This window comes from Geotrypetes seraphini, chromosome 1 (assembly GCF_902459505.1).
Source record: "Geotrypetes seraphini chromosome 1, aGeoSer1.1, whole genome shotgun sequence".
Taxonomy (NCBI): domain Eukaryota; kingdom Metazoa; phylum Chordata; class Amphibia; order Gymnophiona; family Dermophiidae; genus Geotrypetes; species Geotrypetes seraphini.
The window spans coordinates 166,747,442-166,762,777 of NC_047084.1; the positions used below are offsets into that span (position 1 = coordinate 166,747,442).

Consider the following 15,336-nt stretch of genomic DNA (forward strand, 5'->3'; position numbering starts at 1 on the left):
TGTTTGACCCAGAAGGGCTTCTTACTCTGCTGGAGGCTTCTAATTGATATCTGCAAGCAGTGCAGAGGACTTTATTAGTGGTTCCCTGTTTGGGAGCAGGTGAAGAGCACAAGCTAGCCATTAGCTCTAAGGAGAGCCAGTGTTCAAGAACATTGCTTTTTTTCTGGTGAAAAGAAGGAAAAACTTGAACTTTTATTTTTTGCCTTTTGTAATGTGATTTTGGTTTTTGCTTCTGTTGGACAAAACTGATTATCTATTTTTGTTTGCCATTCTTATCCTTAGTTTGAAGAAAGTAAAATTCACCTTATTACATAACTTTGGGAGTTGTGTGTTGCTGTGTTCATCTTATCACTCCATTCCTGCAGGGTGACTCCAGTTCGGGTCACACGTCAATACTAATAATAACACGTAATACTAATGCTCAGCCACTCGTAGTGCTGTGGAGACCCGTTCCCGGACAGCAGAGTGGTGACAATCCTCAATGAATATGCATGAGAGAGATTTGCCTGCACTGCCATCTTGGTATGCAAATCTCTCTCTCATGCATATTCATTGTGGATATCATGAAAACTTGGCCTGCCAGTAGATCTCGAGGGCCGGACTTGGGCAGCCCTGGTTTAGAGCTTCAGGGCCCTAATCTGGCCTATGAAATGATTCAGGTTTATGTCGGTCAATTTTGAAATACACATGTGGTTTTTCTGAAGCTATTACAGAGCCTCATAGTCTTTGCCAGTATTAATTTTTTTTGGGGGGGGGGAGGGGAGGCATAAACAATAACTAGGTCAATTACCGCATCGTTTATCACCAATTAAACCACTTAAATTAGGCGGTGGTAGGGCGCCTACTGCTACCTAACATTTGGTGCAGCTTTGAGAATTTGGGCTGTAGTGCACTGTTAATTTGACTATTTTGGTAAAATTTCAACTGACTAAAATTTTTTATTTCGCTCTGTTGATCGCACATCTCTGCTTCCACCTCCCACATACTCTCTGCAGCCGACTCAGGAGCCTACTACTGGCTGAGTCCTGTCCCTCCCCAATACATGGTCCTATTTTACCCTTGCATGCAGTGATTAAGCCTGTTACGTCGTGCAATTAAAATTTGTCATCGTTGCCCACCAAAATTACTCTCTATAGCTTTATTTATTCAAGTTCATTTTCACCTCTGAAGAGCAAAATATCTGAAAAATCCAAAACAGCCTCTGTCAAAACAGATATTTATCAAAAAAAAAAATTAAATATTTTTTATGGCCTGATAATAAAGGCATTCTAAGCATGCAGGAGGCAGCATCTCCACAAATGATTTACTTACATCTTTCCACTCTTCCAAATAAGTGTCAGTTCACCCAAACCCAAACCCTCCGCCTCTGCCCCTCGTTCCTGTGTTTCGCTAACAGAGCAGCCACACCCTTGAAGTTCCTACTTGTTTCTATGCAAGCAGCTCTGAAACGTTTAAAGTTGTTTCACAGGATTAGAAAACAGGAATGCTAGCAGGAATTAATCATTTTACATTTGCTAATGGCCAAAGAATATTTTAAGGGCTCCTTTTACGAAGGCGCGTTGGTGGTTTAATGCGCGTAATATCGTGCGCTAAACCGCCAGACGCGCTAGCCGCTACCGCTTCCTCTTGAGCTGGCAGTAGTTTTTCAGCTAGCGCAGGGGTTAGCGCGTGATTAAAAGTCGCGCACGTTAGAGACGCTACCGCTGCTTAGTAAAAGGAGCCTTTAGTGAGCTGTTTTATGCTCCTCCCTGAAAAAGGAGCACTGAAAGGGCCCAAACCACATTTTCAACTGGAGATAAAACCTTTTTGTTGTATTCTAATGTGCACATTAACTTGCACGTCACAGTTTTGCTACATCTTCAGGTGCAATGTGTAACACAAATCTGGATTGTGTTCTTTGTATATTGAAATTATTTTTTATATACAGTTCTTAAATTCTGAAACAGTCAATATGTGTCAATCACAGTATGGATCCCAGGGCTAGAGGGATACTACAACACACAGACCTCACAACAATAGCAAGCATGTAATGTATATGGATTGTTTTAATCAAAATAATTAAAAATGAAACACTACATATCATTATTAACAATGAAATACATGAATATGTCACTCACACTTTTCATTCACACTACATGCAGATCACTCCATATTATTTGTACCCATGCATATTGGAATTGTATTTCTTATAATTTGAGCCCAAAATTATGGAACACTTTGTCTGCTAATATAAGGTCCATCAAAAGCTCAGAGATCTTTAAGTAATCTCTCAAAACATTTCTATTTCAGCAGGCTTTTGATGTTACTTAATATTCTTTCCTTTTTCAAACAGATATGAGTAGTAACATCATTTGGAAGTTAAAATGTAGATTTTGATGTTATGTGATGGCATTTTATATGTTTTTGTTGGTTTTTTTGTTCATTCTTGTTTTTATTGTGTACATATCTCTGTACCCCTTAGATAGTATGGCTTATAAGTTTTAAATAAATATGAGAATAAATATCTTTATGCATATCACTTCTACAAAAAATGTCATAGAAACATAGAAAAATGAAGGCAGATAAAGACCATATGGCCTACCTACCGTATTTTCACATAGATAACGCGCACCCGTGTAAAACGTGCACACGGGTATAGCGCGCGAAAAACACAAATTTATGTACAGAAATTTTTATATAATGCGCACACCCGTATACCGCGCATGCTGCCCGACTCTCCCGTTGCCGCCCGACTCTCCTTTCGCTCGCCCCGACTCTCCTCTGGCCACCCCGACTCTCCTTTCGCCCGCCCCAACTCACCTCTCCCCCTTGAAGTCCTGTCCCCACCCTGAAAGCCTGATGCCCCCCCAACGTCCGATTCACCCCCCCCTGGCAGGACCGCTCGCACCCCCACCCTGAAGGACCGCTCGCATGCATCCGCACCCCCACCTTGAAGGACCGCTCACACCACCACAGCCTCCCGCCCCCCCCCCCCCATCATGTAGAAGCTCCTACCGGTGTCCTGCTGCTTCCTCTTGGCGGTCCCGCCCTTTCTCTGACGTCAAGCCCTCTTGCCCCGCCGACTCCCCGACACGATCGGGGCAAGAGGGAGCTCAAGCCCTCTTGCCCCAGCCAACCGCGGCACCCCCGACACGATCGGGGCAAGAGGGAGCTCAAGCCCTCTTGCCCCCCCCCCCGACTCCCCGACACGATCGGGGCAAAAGGGAGCCCAAGCCCTCTTGCCCCGCCGACTCCCCAACTCCCCGACAATATCGGGCCAGGAGGGAGCCCAAGCCCTCCTGGCTCTGGCGACCCCCCCCCCCCACTAGTTGTTCGGGCTAGGAGGGAGCCCAAGTCCTCCTGGTCCTAGCGACCCCCCCCCCCCCCGCTAGTTGTTCGGGCCAGGAGGGACCCCAAACCCTCCTGGCCACGGCGACCCCCTACCCCTACCCCGCACTACATTACGGGCAGGAGGGATCCCAGGCCCTCCTGCCCTCGAAGCAAACCCCCCTCCCCCCAACAACCGCCCCCCCCAAGAACCTCCGACCGCCCCCCAGCTGACCCGCGACCCCCCTGGCCGACCCCCCCCACCCCCCTTCCCCATACCTTTGTGTAGTTGGCCGGACAGACGGGAGCCAAACCCGCCTGTCCGGCAGGCAGCCAACAACGGAATGAGGCCGGATTGGCCCATCCGTCCCAAAGCTCCGCCTACTGGTGGGGCCTAAGGCGCCTGGGCCAATCAGAATAGGCCCGGAAGCCTTAGGTCCCTCCTGGGGGCGGGGCCTGAGGCACATGGGCCCAACTCAACCATGTGTCCAAGGCCCCGCCCCCAGGAGGGACCTAAGGCTCCCGGGCCTATTCTGATTGGCCCTGGCGCCTTAGGCCCCACCAGTAGGCGGAGCTTTGGGACGGATGGACCAATCCTGCCTCATTCCGTAGTTGGCTGCCTGCCGGGGGGGTCGCGGGTCAGCTGGGGGGGGCGGTCAGAGATTCTTGGGGGGGGGGCGGTTGTTGGGGGGAGGGGGGTTTGCGTCAAGGGCAGGAGGGCCTGGGATCCCTCCTGCCCGTAATGTAGTGCGGGGTGGGGGTAGGGGGTCGCCGTGGCTAGGAGGGTTTGGGCTCCCTCCTGGGCCGAACAACTAGCAGGGGGGGGGTCGCCAGGGCCAGGAGGACTTGGGCTCCCTCCTGGCCCGATATTGTCGGGGAGTTGGGGAGTCGGCGGGGCAAGGGGGCTTGGGCTCCCTTTTGCCCCGATCGTGTCGGGAAGTCGGGGGGGGGCAAGAGGGCTTGAGCTCCCTCTTGCCCCGATCGTGTCGGGGAGTCGGCGGGGCAAGAGGGCTTGACGTCAGAGAAAGGGCGGGACCGCCGGAAGAAGCAGCGCAGGCACAGGGCTCACAGAAGGGCCGGGACTGCCAAGAGGAAGCAGCAGATCACCGGTAGGAGCTTCTACATGATGGGGGGGGTCCGGAGGCTGTGGGGGTGCGAGCGGTCCTTCAGGCTGGGGGTGCGGGTGGGAGTGCGTGCGAGCGGTCCTTCGGAGTGCGGGTGCGTGCGAGCGGTCCTTCGGGGTTGGGGTGCGAGTGGTCTTGCGGGGGGGGGTGAATCGGACGTCGGGGGGAACTATGTAAAAAAAATTTTGTACAAAGCGCTCACGCGTATAACGCGCAAGGGTATGCGCGGTTTGTAAAAACACGAATAACGCGCGCGTTATATGCGAGAAAATACGGTAGTTTGCCTAACCATGCAATCTACTATCTCCTCCTCTCCCTTAGAAATCCAACATGCTTGTCCCAACATACTTGCTTTCTTGAATTCAGATACACATTTTGTCTCCACCAGGAGGCTGTTCCAAGCATTCAACACCTTTTCTGTGAAACAGCATTTTCTAAGGTTACTTCTGAATCCATCCCCTTTCACCTTCATCCTATGCCCCCTCACTCCAGAGCTTCCTTTCAATTGAAGGAGACTCGCCTCATGCGCATTTATGCCACGTAAATATTTAAACATCTCTATGAAGCTAGTTCAGATGCTGCATATTATTAATAAAAACAAGTTATAATATAAAAACTATTTAAAAGTCACCCACTTTTTCTCCTCCAGGGCAGAGGGCATGGCATTATAACCATAATGCGGATGACAGAATTTCTCTCATCCATTTCTGTGCCTGTAAGGACTGAGGTAACTCCATTCCTCTTGATGTTGATGTTAGGTGGCTGACTCTATATATCAAGGACAGGATATTAAGGTCAAACCTTTCCAAATCTGAAGCTCAGTACTGGTCCCCTTAAGACAGTTTCTTATTTTATTAGGATATTAGTAACATGGGTAACTGATACAGGGTCTCCTGTAAGTCTTACATAGACCAATGCTTTCAACAGGTAACTACACCATTCAGAGTAAAAACACTGAATGGCATTGATATCACTGTCATAGTCCCTAAAGCAACGGGCTTAATAATCCACCAAGAAGCCTGAGACCAGGAGCTGGTCAGGCTTCCATCAGTTGACAAGCAGCCCTGGCCTGTAGCAAAATCCATCTCCTTTCCCTCCCCCCCCCCATCAACAGAAAAAAAAAAAAAATTGGTTTCTTTAAGCATAGAAAGCTAGCTGCAACAAGTAATCAAGAAAAACAAATCCAGAACCATAATCTAAACACAAGAAAGAAGCATCCCATTTTATACCAAGCCCTACCTTCATACCTCCTCCTCACCAATCAAGAATCAGCATCCCTTAAATTCAAATTTTGAAGACATAATAACCCCTCTCTCCTCTGCTCAAACAGCCACCCCTTCCCTCACTCAACAGATCGCACACAAGCCACACTACCTATTACCCTCGGTCCCAGAGACTTAGCACAAGGCCTCCATGTGGATGTGCAGTCATTTGAAAAAAAACATAAGAATATCAACACTGGGCACAGTTTTGTTTTGTTTAAAATTTCATTCTGTGTTCCTAGTGTGGATGTACTAATTTAAGAAGAGTAAGCGTTAATAATAAAAATGGAATCTCCAAATGAAAAACTGCATAAAATGAAATACAAAGTCCGGGAATGATGGAAACAATGAAACAAAGCCAATATTTCCAGCGTATACCCCTATATCCTGCATTATCCATGTTATCTTCTCTATATATCTAATAAAACCTCAAAATAGTGAATGATGTGAAGCACCATGTTTGTTAAGAAATCCTAACCCCAGCTTCCTTTACTGAGGAAATCTCTACTTATTTTATGTTTCGGATACAATTATGAGCAAGATAAAATCTCTAAATCTTCCAGTGCAAAGCTGTACTAACTTAAGAAATTCATAGAAAGCTCAATTCAAATCTATTGTTTAGTTACAGTAAGGCCTTCCGGATTAGAAAAAGCCAAATGAATAATAAATAAATCAGACAAATCTGTTGAGCAGGTGCAAGCTGTGTAAGAAGAAAAGCCTAGCTAGGGCCGGCTCAGATGGTTTCCTCTATAAAGCAAACATCATGCCTGACCAAGTCAAGTGTTGCTTGTAATAATCGCTTTAAATTATATTGTAGTCTGCACATAGCACGTTTTTCTTAATGTGTGTCAGTTACTCAATTCCTGCATTCTGTGCTTTAAAAATGTAAATATACAGAATCTTAAGAAAAAAACAAAACAAAAACCAGCAGGCCAGTGTAAGGGAGAAGCCTGTAAACCACTCAGAGCTTTGGGCTGAATTAAACCTGGATATTCAATGCTGAGGCATGACTGGACTCCAGCACAGAATACCTCAGTTAGTGTTGCAATGCGGAAGTTAACTGGGCACCGGCTGATAGTAAGATCAGTGCTTGGTTAATTTGACAGAGAAAGTTAGGTCAGCCTTTTTGCTGCCATAACTTTACCTGCTTACTTAACCAATTATTGGACTAAATATCACTAACTACCATATTTTTCACTCCATAAGACGCACTTTTTTCCCCCCCAAAGTGGGTGGAAATAAGGGTGTGTCTTATGGAGCGAATACCGCCCGCCCCCCCCAGTACATTTTGTAATCTCGGCGGTCCAGCACTTCCACCTGCAGCGTTGCTCAGAGGTTAGCAGAACTGCGATTGAGCCAGATCGCGGTTCGAAACAGCCCCTGTCTCGGCAGCCAGCTCCACCAGCCTGCCCACCCGGCAGAGCCGTTTCCACCTCAAGCTCCTTTTCCACCTGCCATGAGTCTCGGCTCTTTGCACCAGGCCTTTCTCTTCCCGATAGCGCCATGCCGTCCAGTCTTCGTCCGCTGCCTCCCCTACGCACGCATGACTGACGCTGATGCTCTAAGGCACTGGGAGCAATGGCCGTGACCGAGTGAGACCCGGACAGAAGTTGCATGCAGCCGCCCTCGGATTTTACCTAGCGTGTACTGCTCAGAGAAGGGGACAGCTGGACTACGAGGGCAGCAGGCATGCCCCGATCCCCCGAGCCCGCTCCTTCCTTCCGTGCTGGATAGGAGAAAGACATTGGAGACCCATGAGAGAGTCATACTGAGGGAGCTGAGGAGTGGGAAGCAACAGTGCGATATACTAATCCCGATAGGGGGGGAGGGACAGGGAGACATAAGAGATGGTGGGCATGGAAGAAGAAGGGATAGAGAGACAGAGGGGTAATGCTGATCAGTGGAGAAGAGGGAGGGACTAGAGAAAGAGGATGAAATGCAGGACAGGACAAGACACACAAAAACACACAGAAGGAAAATGCTGACTATGAGGGCAGATGTAGAAACAGGAGGGAGGAAAGGAACAGGATATAGAAAGGAGATATTTGTTACACAGGACAGATAAGGTTGCAGGAGGAAGATGGTGGACATGGAGAGAGAAGAAATGTGAGATTGACAGAAGTTACTAAAAAGATGAGAAAAAATAACGCTTTGGCAGCTTCTTTCATAGAGTGTCTGTTTATTTATGGTCATTTACTCTAATCAGTTGGTACAAAGTAATCATATGGCCCACAATATCTGACTGAATGTGTATCCCCCTATATTGCGCTCCAAAAGCTGGCTCTACCATTGAGAAGAGTTAAGGCTGCAAACTGTGAGGCTAGGGTGTCCGGGTTTTGAAAAGCTTCCAGCTAGGAACGATGTCAATACAGCACTGGATCTGCCACTAGGCCTGCCTGCCCTGTGCCTTTTCCCTGCCTGCCCTGTCTCGGCCTACCACTAAACCACCAGAGGGGGGACAGGGTGCAGAGCTTGGCAAGGAATGTGGGGTTGGGTGCAGAGCCTGGCAGGGAGAATTTGGTTCAGAATGGTTTTTTTCTTGTTTTCCTCCTCTAAATCAAGGGTGCGTCTTATGGTCAGATGCGTCTTATGGCGCAAAATATATAGAAACTACCATAAATACTCGAATATAGGATAAGATATTTCGGCCAAAAAAATGACCCACAAATGGGGGTCTCATCCTATAATTCAGGTCATACCCAGTGACACCCTCCCGGACTTGCTGCAGGCCTGCTGTTAGGCCGGGACAGGAGGGATCCCTCCCGTCTCCTGTCCCAGCCGATACTAACAATATTTTACCCCTTCCCTGCGTACCTTTTTTCACATCCCTGGTGATCCAGCAGTATATGGGCAGGAGTGAGCTTTCCATGCTCCTGCCTCATGCTGAGCCCCTCCTTCCGATCTCACGTCCAGAAGCCAGCGGCGAACCCAGGCCAGCACGCAGGAGTAGAAACAGAGAGTTGGGATAGGAAACAGAAAGTGGGAGTAAATGGACAATACTCGGACTGGAAAAGTATCACGAGCAGAGTGCTGCAGGGTTCGGTGCTTGGACCTGTGCTCTTCAACATATTTATAAACGACCTGAAAATTAGTACGACGAGCGAGGTGATTAAATTTGCAGATGATACGAAGCTATTCATAGTAAAGATGCAGAAGGATTGTGAAGACCTGCAAGAGGACATAAACACGCTCGAGAAATGGGCTGAGACATGGCAAATGTGGTTTGATGTGGATAAGTGTAAGATGATGCATGGTGGTAAAAAAATCTTATACACAAACACAGGATGTCCGGGGTGGCACTTGAAGAGAACCCCCAGGAAAGAGACTTGGGAGTAATGGTCGACAAGTTGATGAAGCCATCTGCGCAATGCGTGGCGACGGTGAAGAGGACGAACAGAATGCTAGGAATGATTAAGAAGGGAATCACGAACAGATTGGAGAAGGTTATCATGCCTCTGTACCAGGCCATGGTACGCCCTCACCTGGAATACTGTGTCCAGCACTGGTCGCTGTACATGAAGAAGGATACAGTACTACTCAAAAGGGTCCAGAGAAGAGCAACTAAAATGGTTAATGGGCTGGAGGAGTTGCCGTACAGCGAGAGATTAGAAAAACTAGGCCTCTTCTCCCTCAAAAAGAGGAGACTGAGAGGGAACATGATCGAAACATTCAAGATACTGAAGGGAATAGATTTAGTAGATAAAGACAGGTTGTTCACCCTCTCCATAAGAACATAAGCCGTGCCTCTGCTGGGTCAGACCTGAGGTCCATCATGCCCAGCAGTCTGCTCACACGGCGGCCCATCAGGTCCAGAACCTGTATACTAGCCCTCTATCTATACCCTTCTATCACCTTTCCTTCATAAAATTGTCCAATCCCTTCTTGAAATCCAATACCGTACCCTGTCCTAACACTCCCTCTGGAAGCGTGTTCCAGGTGTCCACCACCTGTTGGGTGAAGAAGAACTTCCTAGCATTGGTTCTGAATCCAAGGTAGGAAGAATGAGAGGGCACTCTCTAAAAGTTAAAAGGGGATATATTCCATACAAACGTAAGGAAGTTCTTCTTCACCCAGAGAGTGGTAGAAAACTAGAACGCTCTTCCGGAGGCTGTTATAGGGGAAAACACCCTCCAGGGATTCAAGACAAGGTTGGACAAGTTCTTGCTGAACCGGAACATATGCAGGTCGGGTTGATCTCAGTTAGCGCTCTGATATTTGACCTGGGGCTGCCGCAGGAGCAGACTGCCTTGCGCGATGGACCACTGGTCTGACCCAGCAATGGCAATTCTTATGTTCTCCAGCCTGGCCCTGCGCCACTCCCTAAATGGCTGCTGCCAGTTCTCCTGAGTCTGCCCTGTCCTTCCCCCAGCCCCACACAGTTCTGTCCCAAACCTTGCCCTGTTCTACCCCAAACTCCACCTTGATCCACCTCAGCTCTCAATCCTAAAAAGTATTAAAGCATATTTTTTATTTCAACCTTTGTTATCTGGGCATTTTATTCTTCTGATTGTGTTGGTCCCAGTATCTTATTCACTAATGCTAATGTCCCAGAGGCAGTTGAGTTGCTAGGGAAGAGAGTATTGGTGAAGTGTGAGGTGAAGTATCTCTGTGTGCTTTTGGATTCAGGACTTACCATGAGAGGGCAGGTGCTTGCAGTAGTTTGGAACGTGTACTTTCATCTCTGGTTAGTCAATGGACTTAGACCTTATCTGGCGGCTCCATTGTTTAGGATGGTGTTGCAGTCAATGGTATTATCTGTTTTCGACTATTGCAGTCTGGTGTTTTGGGGAGTACCAGAATCAGTTTTGAGTGTGCTTCAGGTGGCCCAGAATTCAGTGGTATGATCTCTGTTTAAATTGGACAGACATGAGCATGTGACAGAATATTTTATAAAGTTGTATTGGCTGAAAGTAAGGAACAAGATACGTTATAAGCTATTGGTAAATGTTTTCATGCGCTTACAGAGGTTGGCCCCCAAAACACCTGATCTGGAGCATTTTTCAGATACAGAACATGAATCTCAGTTTTAGTGCTGAAATTGGCACACAATTCTTTTTCTTTCTGTTTTCAGTTTTGATAAAAGGTTATGGCTATGGGTTCAGTTTCAGCAGAAACTGCTGGTTTGGGTGGAAGCGGAAAATTTGTGCTTTATCCTGTTTAGAGTTTATATTTAATTGCTACACTGCCTTACGGTAACTCATGGACTGAAATGATTTATAATTTAAACACAAAAAAAGGACAGAAAGGAACTGCAATACCCAACAGGAATGCAAATATTCATTCACGACTAGTCATAACTAAGATCACAGGAGGGATTAGGGTAGTAGCAGCGGATACATTAAAGGGGGTAGTAAAATACAAAGGGGTGCTGAAAAGTGAAACTTACAAGTAATTCCACATATTCCCACTTAAATTCAACATACTTGGCACATTGTGCCTGAAGTTTCTGAAATCTTTACAAAAAATATTCTGGTGTTTGGTCACTGAAATATGACTCCACTGTTGCAATCACCTCCGAATCACTCAAAAATTGTCACATCTCAAACTATTTTTAAGGTTTGGAAACAGAAAATAGATACATAGAGCAAGATCTGGTAAGTAGGGTGGATGGTCTATGCACTGAAACCCCAACTGCATAAAAACATCCATAGTTTTGCCAGTCTTGAGAGCAGGTGCATTGTCTTGCAATAAGGAGACTCCTTTCGGCAGCTTTCCTCTCCTTCTTTCTTTCAATACCTCATGATCCCAAAACACTGTGGCCAAGACCTTTCCTACTGACTTTTGGGTCTTGAATTTCCTTGGCCTTGGAGAGCCTGAGTACAGCCATTGCATGGACTGTTATTTTGTCTCAGGAACATAGTGGTATAACCATGTTTCTTCAACAGTAATTAGTCATTCCAAAAGATTGGCACCAGTTTGCTGAAAATGCTGCAAAATCAACTTGGAAGTTTTTACTCAATGTCGTTTCTCATCAGCATTCAAACATTGGCTGACAGCTTCTGCATGCTCAGCTGCTTGTGGATCATCTACCCAACACATTCCCTGGATATCTGTAGTGTCTCAGCAAATGTTTTAGCCAATATTTACTGATCTGCCAAATCGTATCATGGACATGGTCAACAATTTCAGGAGTTGACACCATTTGAGGCCTGCCAGACCTCGGCTGTATCTTTGGTCTTGAAATCTCCATGCTGAGAGTTTGTACACCACTTCTTCACTGTGGAGTATGATGGGCATTTGTCACTCAATGTTTGCATCGTACATTTATAGATTTTCTTTGGAGTTTTTTTCTGCAAGAATAGAACCTGCATGAAGGCTTGGAGTCCACACTGGAAAATTCCACTCTTTTCGTTGATATGTTTCAATCAATGATCTGAAACAATGTCAAAACATAGCATTACAATTCTGCAGATTGGTACATTGCAAAATAATGCTCAGAATTAGGACGTTGGTTGGGTTGAAAAATTTTCAGCACTCTCTCATACCATAGAAGGGACAGTGACCATCCTCAGGTAGATACAAAAGCTTGCTGAAAGAGCCAGATTTTTAGATGCTTCTTGAAATTTTTGAGAGAGAGAGTTCTGGTCTAATGATTAGGGGCAGCAAAGAAGAAAGCACTATGCCTTGTGGATTCTTTTATTTTTTATTTATTTAGTCATTTATTTAGCTCATCCTCCTGAAGGAGCCCAGAGCGGGTTACAGGAGTTTCAAGTTTATTATGTATTTGAGTAATCGCTTATTCAAAATTCTAAGCGATGTACAAAATGTTAAAATATTGTTGCTCAATAATCAAAGGGAAACAAACTATTTAAATATGACAGACAAGACAAAACATATTATACAAAAGGAAAGGAATAGGAAAAGAAATACAAGTTAAAAATAGTAAGTAAAACAAGTAAGGGAAAAAACAATAGGAAAGGGGAAAGCAGTAAGCTTCAAAGAGTTTGAGAACCAGGGCTCAGTTGAAGCACCTAGTCTAATTTTCTGGTTTATGCATCTAATCTAGTTTTTTTAGTTGTCAAATGCTGGTGCTGAGCACAGGAGAGGCAGAAAGCAGCGTGCTCAGCAACCAGGAAGCGGCCAGAGTCGGGGCAGAGCAGGAGAAGGAGGCAAGTGAGAGCTGAAAGTTCGGGGAAGCGGCGAGAGTACGCTCCGCCCACCCCCACCGCGTCGGAGGCAGCGTCGGACTCCCCCTTGAAAAGGGGCGGAGCCAACGCGGCAACTCGTGGTGCTGGTGCTGAGCACAGGAGAGGCAGAAAGCAGCGTGCTCAGCAACCAGGAAGCGGCCAGAGTCGGGGCAGAGCAGGAGAAGGAGGCAAGTGAGAGCTGAAAGTTCGGGGAAGCGGCGAGAGTACGCTCCGCCCACCCCCACCCGCGTCGGAGCCAGCGTCGGACTCCCCCTTGAAAAGGGGCGGAGCCAACGCGGCAACTCGTGGTGCTGGTGCTGAGCACAGGAGAGGCAGAAAGCAGCGTGCTCAGCAACCAGGAGGCGGCCAGAGTCGGGGCAGAGCAGGAGAAGGAGGCAAGTGAGAGCTGAAAGTTCGGGGAAGCGGCGAGAGTACGCTCCGCCCACCCCCACCGCGTCGGAGGCAGCGTCGGACTCCCCCTTGAAAAGGGGCGGAGCCAACGCGGCAACTCGTGGTGCTGGTGCTGAGCACAGGAGAGGCAGAAAGCAGCGTGCTCAGCAACCAGGAAGCGGCCAGAGTCGGGGCAGAGCAGGAGAAGGAGGCAAGTGAGAGCTGAAAGTTCGGGGAAGCGGCGAGAGTACGCTCCGCCCACCCCCACCGCGTCGGAGGCAGCGTCGGACTCCCCCTTGAAAAGGGGCGGAGCCAACGCGGCAACTCGTGGTGCTGGTGCTGAGCACAGGAGAGGCAGAAAGCAGCGTGCTCAGCAACCAGGAAGCGGCCAGAGTCGGGGCAGAGCAGGAGAAGGAGGCAAGTGAGAGCTGAAAGTTCGGGGAAGCGGCGAGAGTACGCTCCGCCCACCCCCACCGCGTCGGAGGCAGCGTCGGACTCCCCCTTGAAAAGGGGCGGAGCCAACGGCGCGCAGCCGTTCGGCGAGCGGCAAAGGCGCTCGCCTTAGCGAGAGCGCCTTTGCGAAGGGCCTTGCAAGGGACGAGCGCTACACTCTCAAGAACACCAGAGGAGACCTGACCGGTAAGGAACCGACAAGCAAGGAAGCAGCAGGCAAGGGACACAAGCACACAGGCACTGTAACACAAACAGACTCACTCAAATAGGAAGCCTGCAGTCAGGAAGTCAGAAGGAAAGGGGGAGGTAGGATCAGTAGGAAAAAAGAGCACAAGTAGGTCACATCAAATCACTCAGACAACCCACGAGTAAAGCACGAAATGGAAGCCCAAGGAAGTCAGAAGATGAGCTTTCCTGTCTTCTGCATCGACTGCAATATGTATGACTACCTCCCTTCGGGGATCCAGGCATACATTTGCGATCGATGCATGGAGATGGATAGCTTGAAATGTCAGGTAAGACTATTGGAGGGAACAGTGATGGAACTTGAAGACAGAATCCGAGCACAGGAGAAGATTCTAGTGGAGTACAGCCCAAACAACGAGGTCAAGGATCTAGAAATGTTCATAGAGGAAGCCCATCAGCACCACGTAGAGATCCCAGGGCTGGAAAACTGTACTCAGGAAACCCATGTGAATAGAGAAGACACCCATGCAAACACAGAAGAAAACGAAGACGAGGTAGGAGACAACCGCACACCAGGAGGAATAGTGAGAGCACAGGAAGATGTCCCCCCGCTCAAAGAACAGGAAACAATTTCAAGAGTATCATTGGAGGAAGAAGACTGGCCCTACTCCAAGGACATGGACCTACGCCCCCCAAGGAACTCCCGAATAAAGAAGATGGGGATCATCATAGGCGACTCCATTATACGACACGTGGACAGCCACACCGCAGGAGGAAGAGAGGACAGAGTCGTCACCTGTCTGCCTGGAGCAAGAGTAAAGGATGTGACCAACAGGATCTCCAGGATCATAGATGGAGCAGGGGGAGTGGACACCGCTGTGCTTATCCACGTGGGAACAAATGATGTGAGCGGGCGGAAGTATGACAGGGAAGAGATGAAGGGCCAGCTCCGCTCACTCGGAAGACAACTGAAGATCAGGGAGGTGAAGGTGGCCTTCTCTGAAATCCTTCCTGTACCAAGAGCAGATGGAAAGAGACAAGGGGAATTGCAAGCGATCAACGCCTGGATGAGACGATGGTGCGAAGACGAAGGCTTCGACTTCGTGCGAAACTGGACGGCGTTCTGGGGAAAAAGCAAGTACTACAGAAGGGATGGACTACACCTCAACAAGGAAGGAGCAAGAGTTTTGGCAGGCAACATGAAGAAAGCAATAGAGAAGGCTTTAAACTGAAGGACAGGGGAAAGCCGACAGTCGACCACCGGTCGATGGTACGGACAACAGGATGCCCCGACGTAGGAACAAAGGACTACTACTCATACACAAGAGAGGTCAACCTCACAGCCAACAAAGGAGAACAAGCAGGAAGGGACAACTCAGACACAGGAGGGGATGACCACACAGCAAACATGGGAGATAACACAGGAGCAGTAAAGGATACCGTAAATGAAACTGTAAGGACAGCCAAGAGTAGAAGGTCCAAAAAGGT

The 15,336-nt window shown here is 47.9% G+C and overlaps 1 protein-coding gene across 1 annotated transcript in view; it reads right to left on the reverse strand.

Annotated features, from left to right (window-relative positions):
- The window catches only part of PDGFC (platelet derived growth factor C), a 471,080-nt gene that overhangs the window by 161,646 nt on the left and 294,098 nt on the right, over positions 1-15,336 (reverse strand). The window contains exon 2 of the mRNA XM_033941302.1: positions 5,066-5,198. Within this exon, the coding sequence (XP_033797193.1) occupies positions 5,066-5,135 (70 nt within the window). The 5' untranslated portion in view covers positions 5,136-5,198. The remainder of the gene's footprint in view (positions 1-5,065; positions 5,199-15,336) is intronic.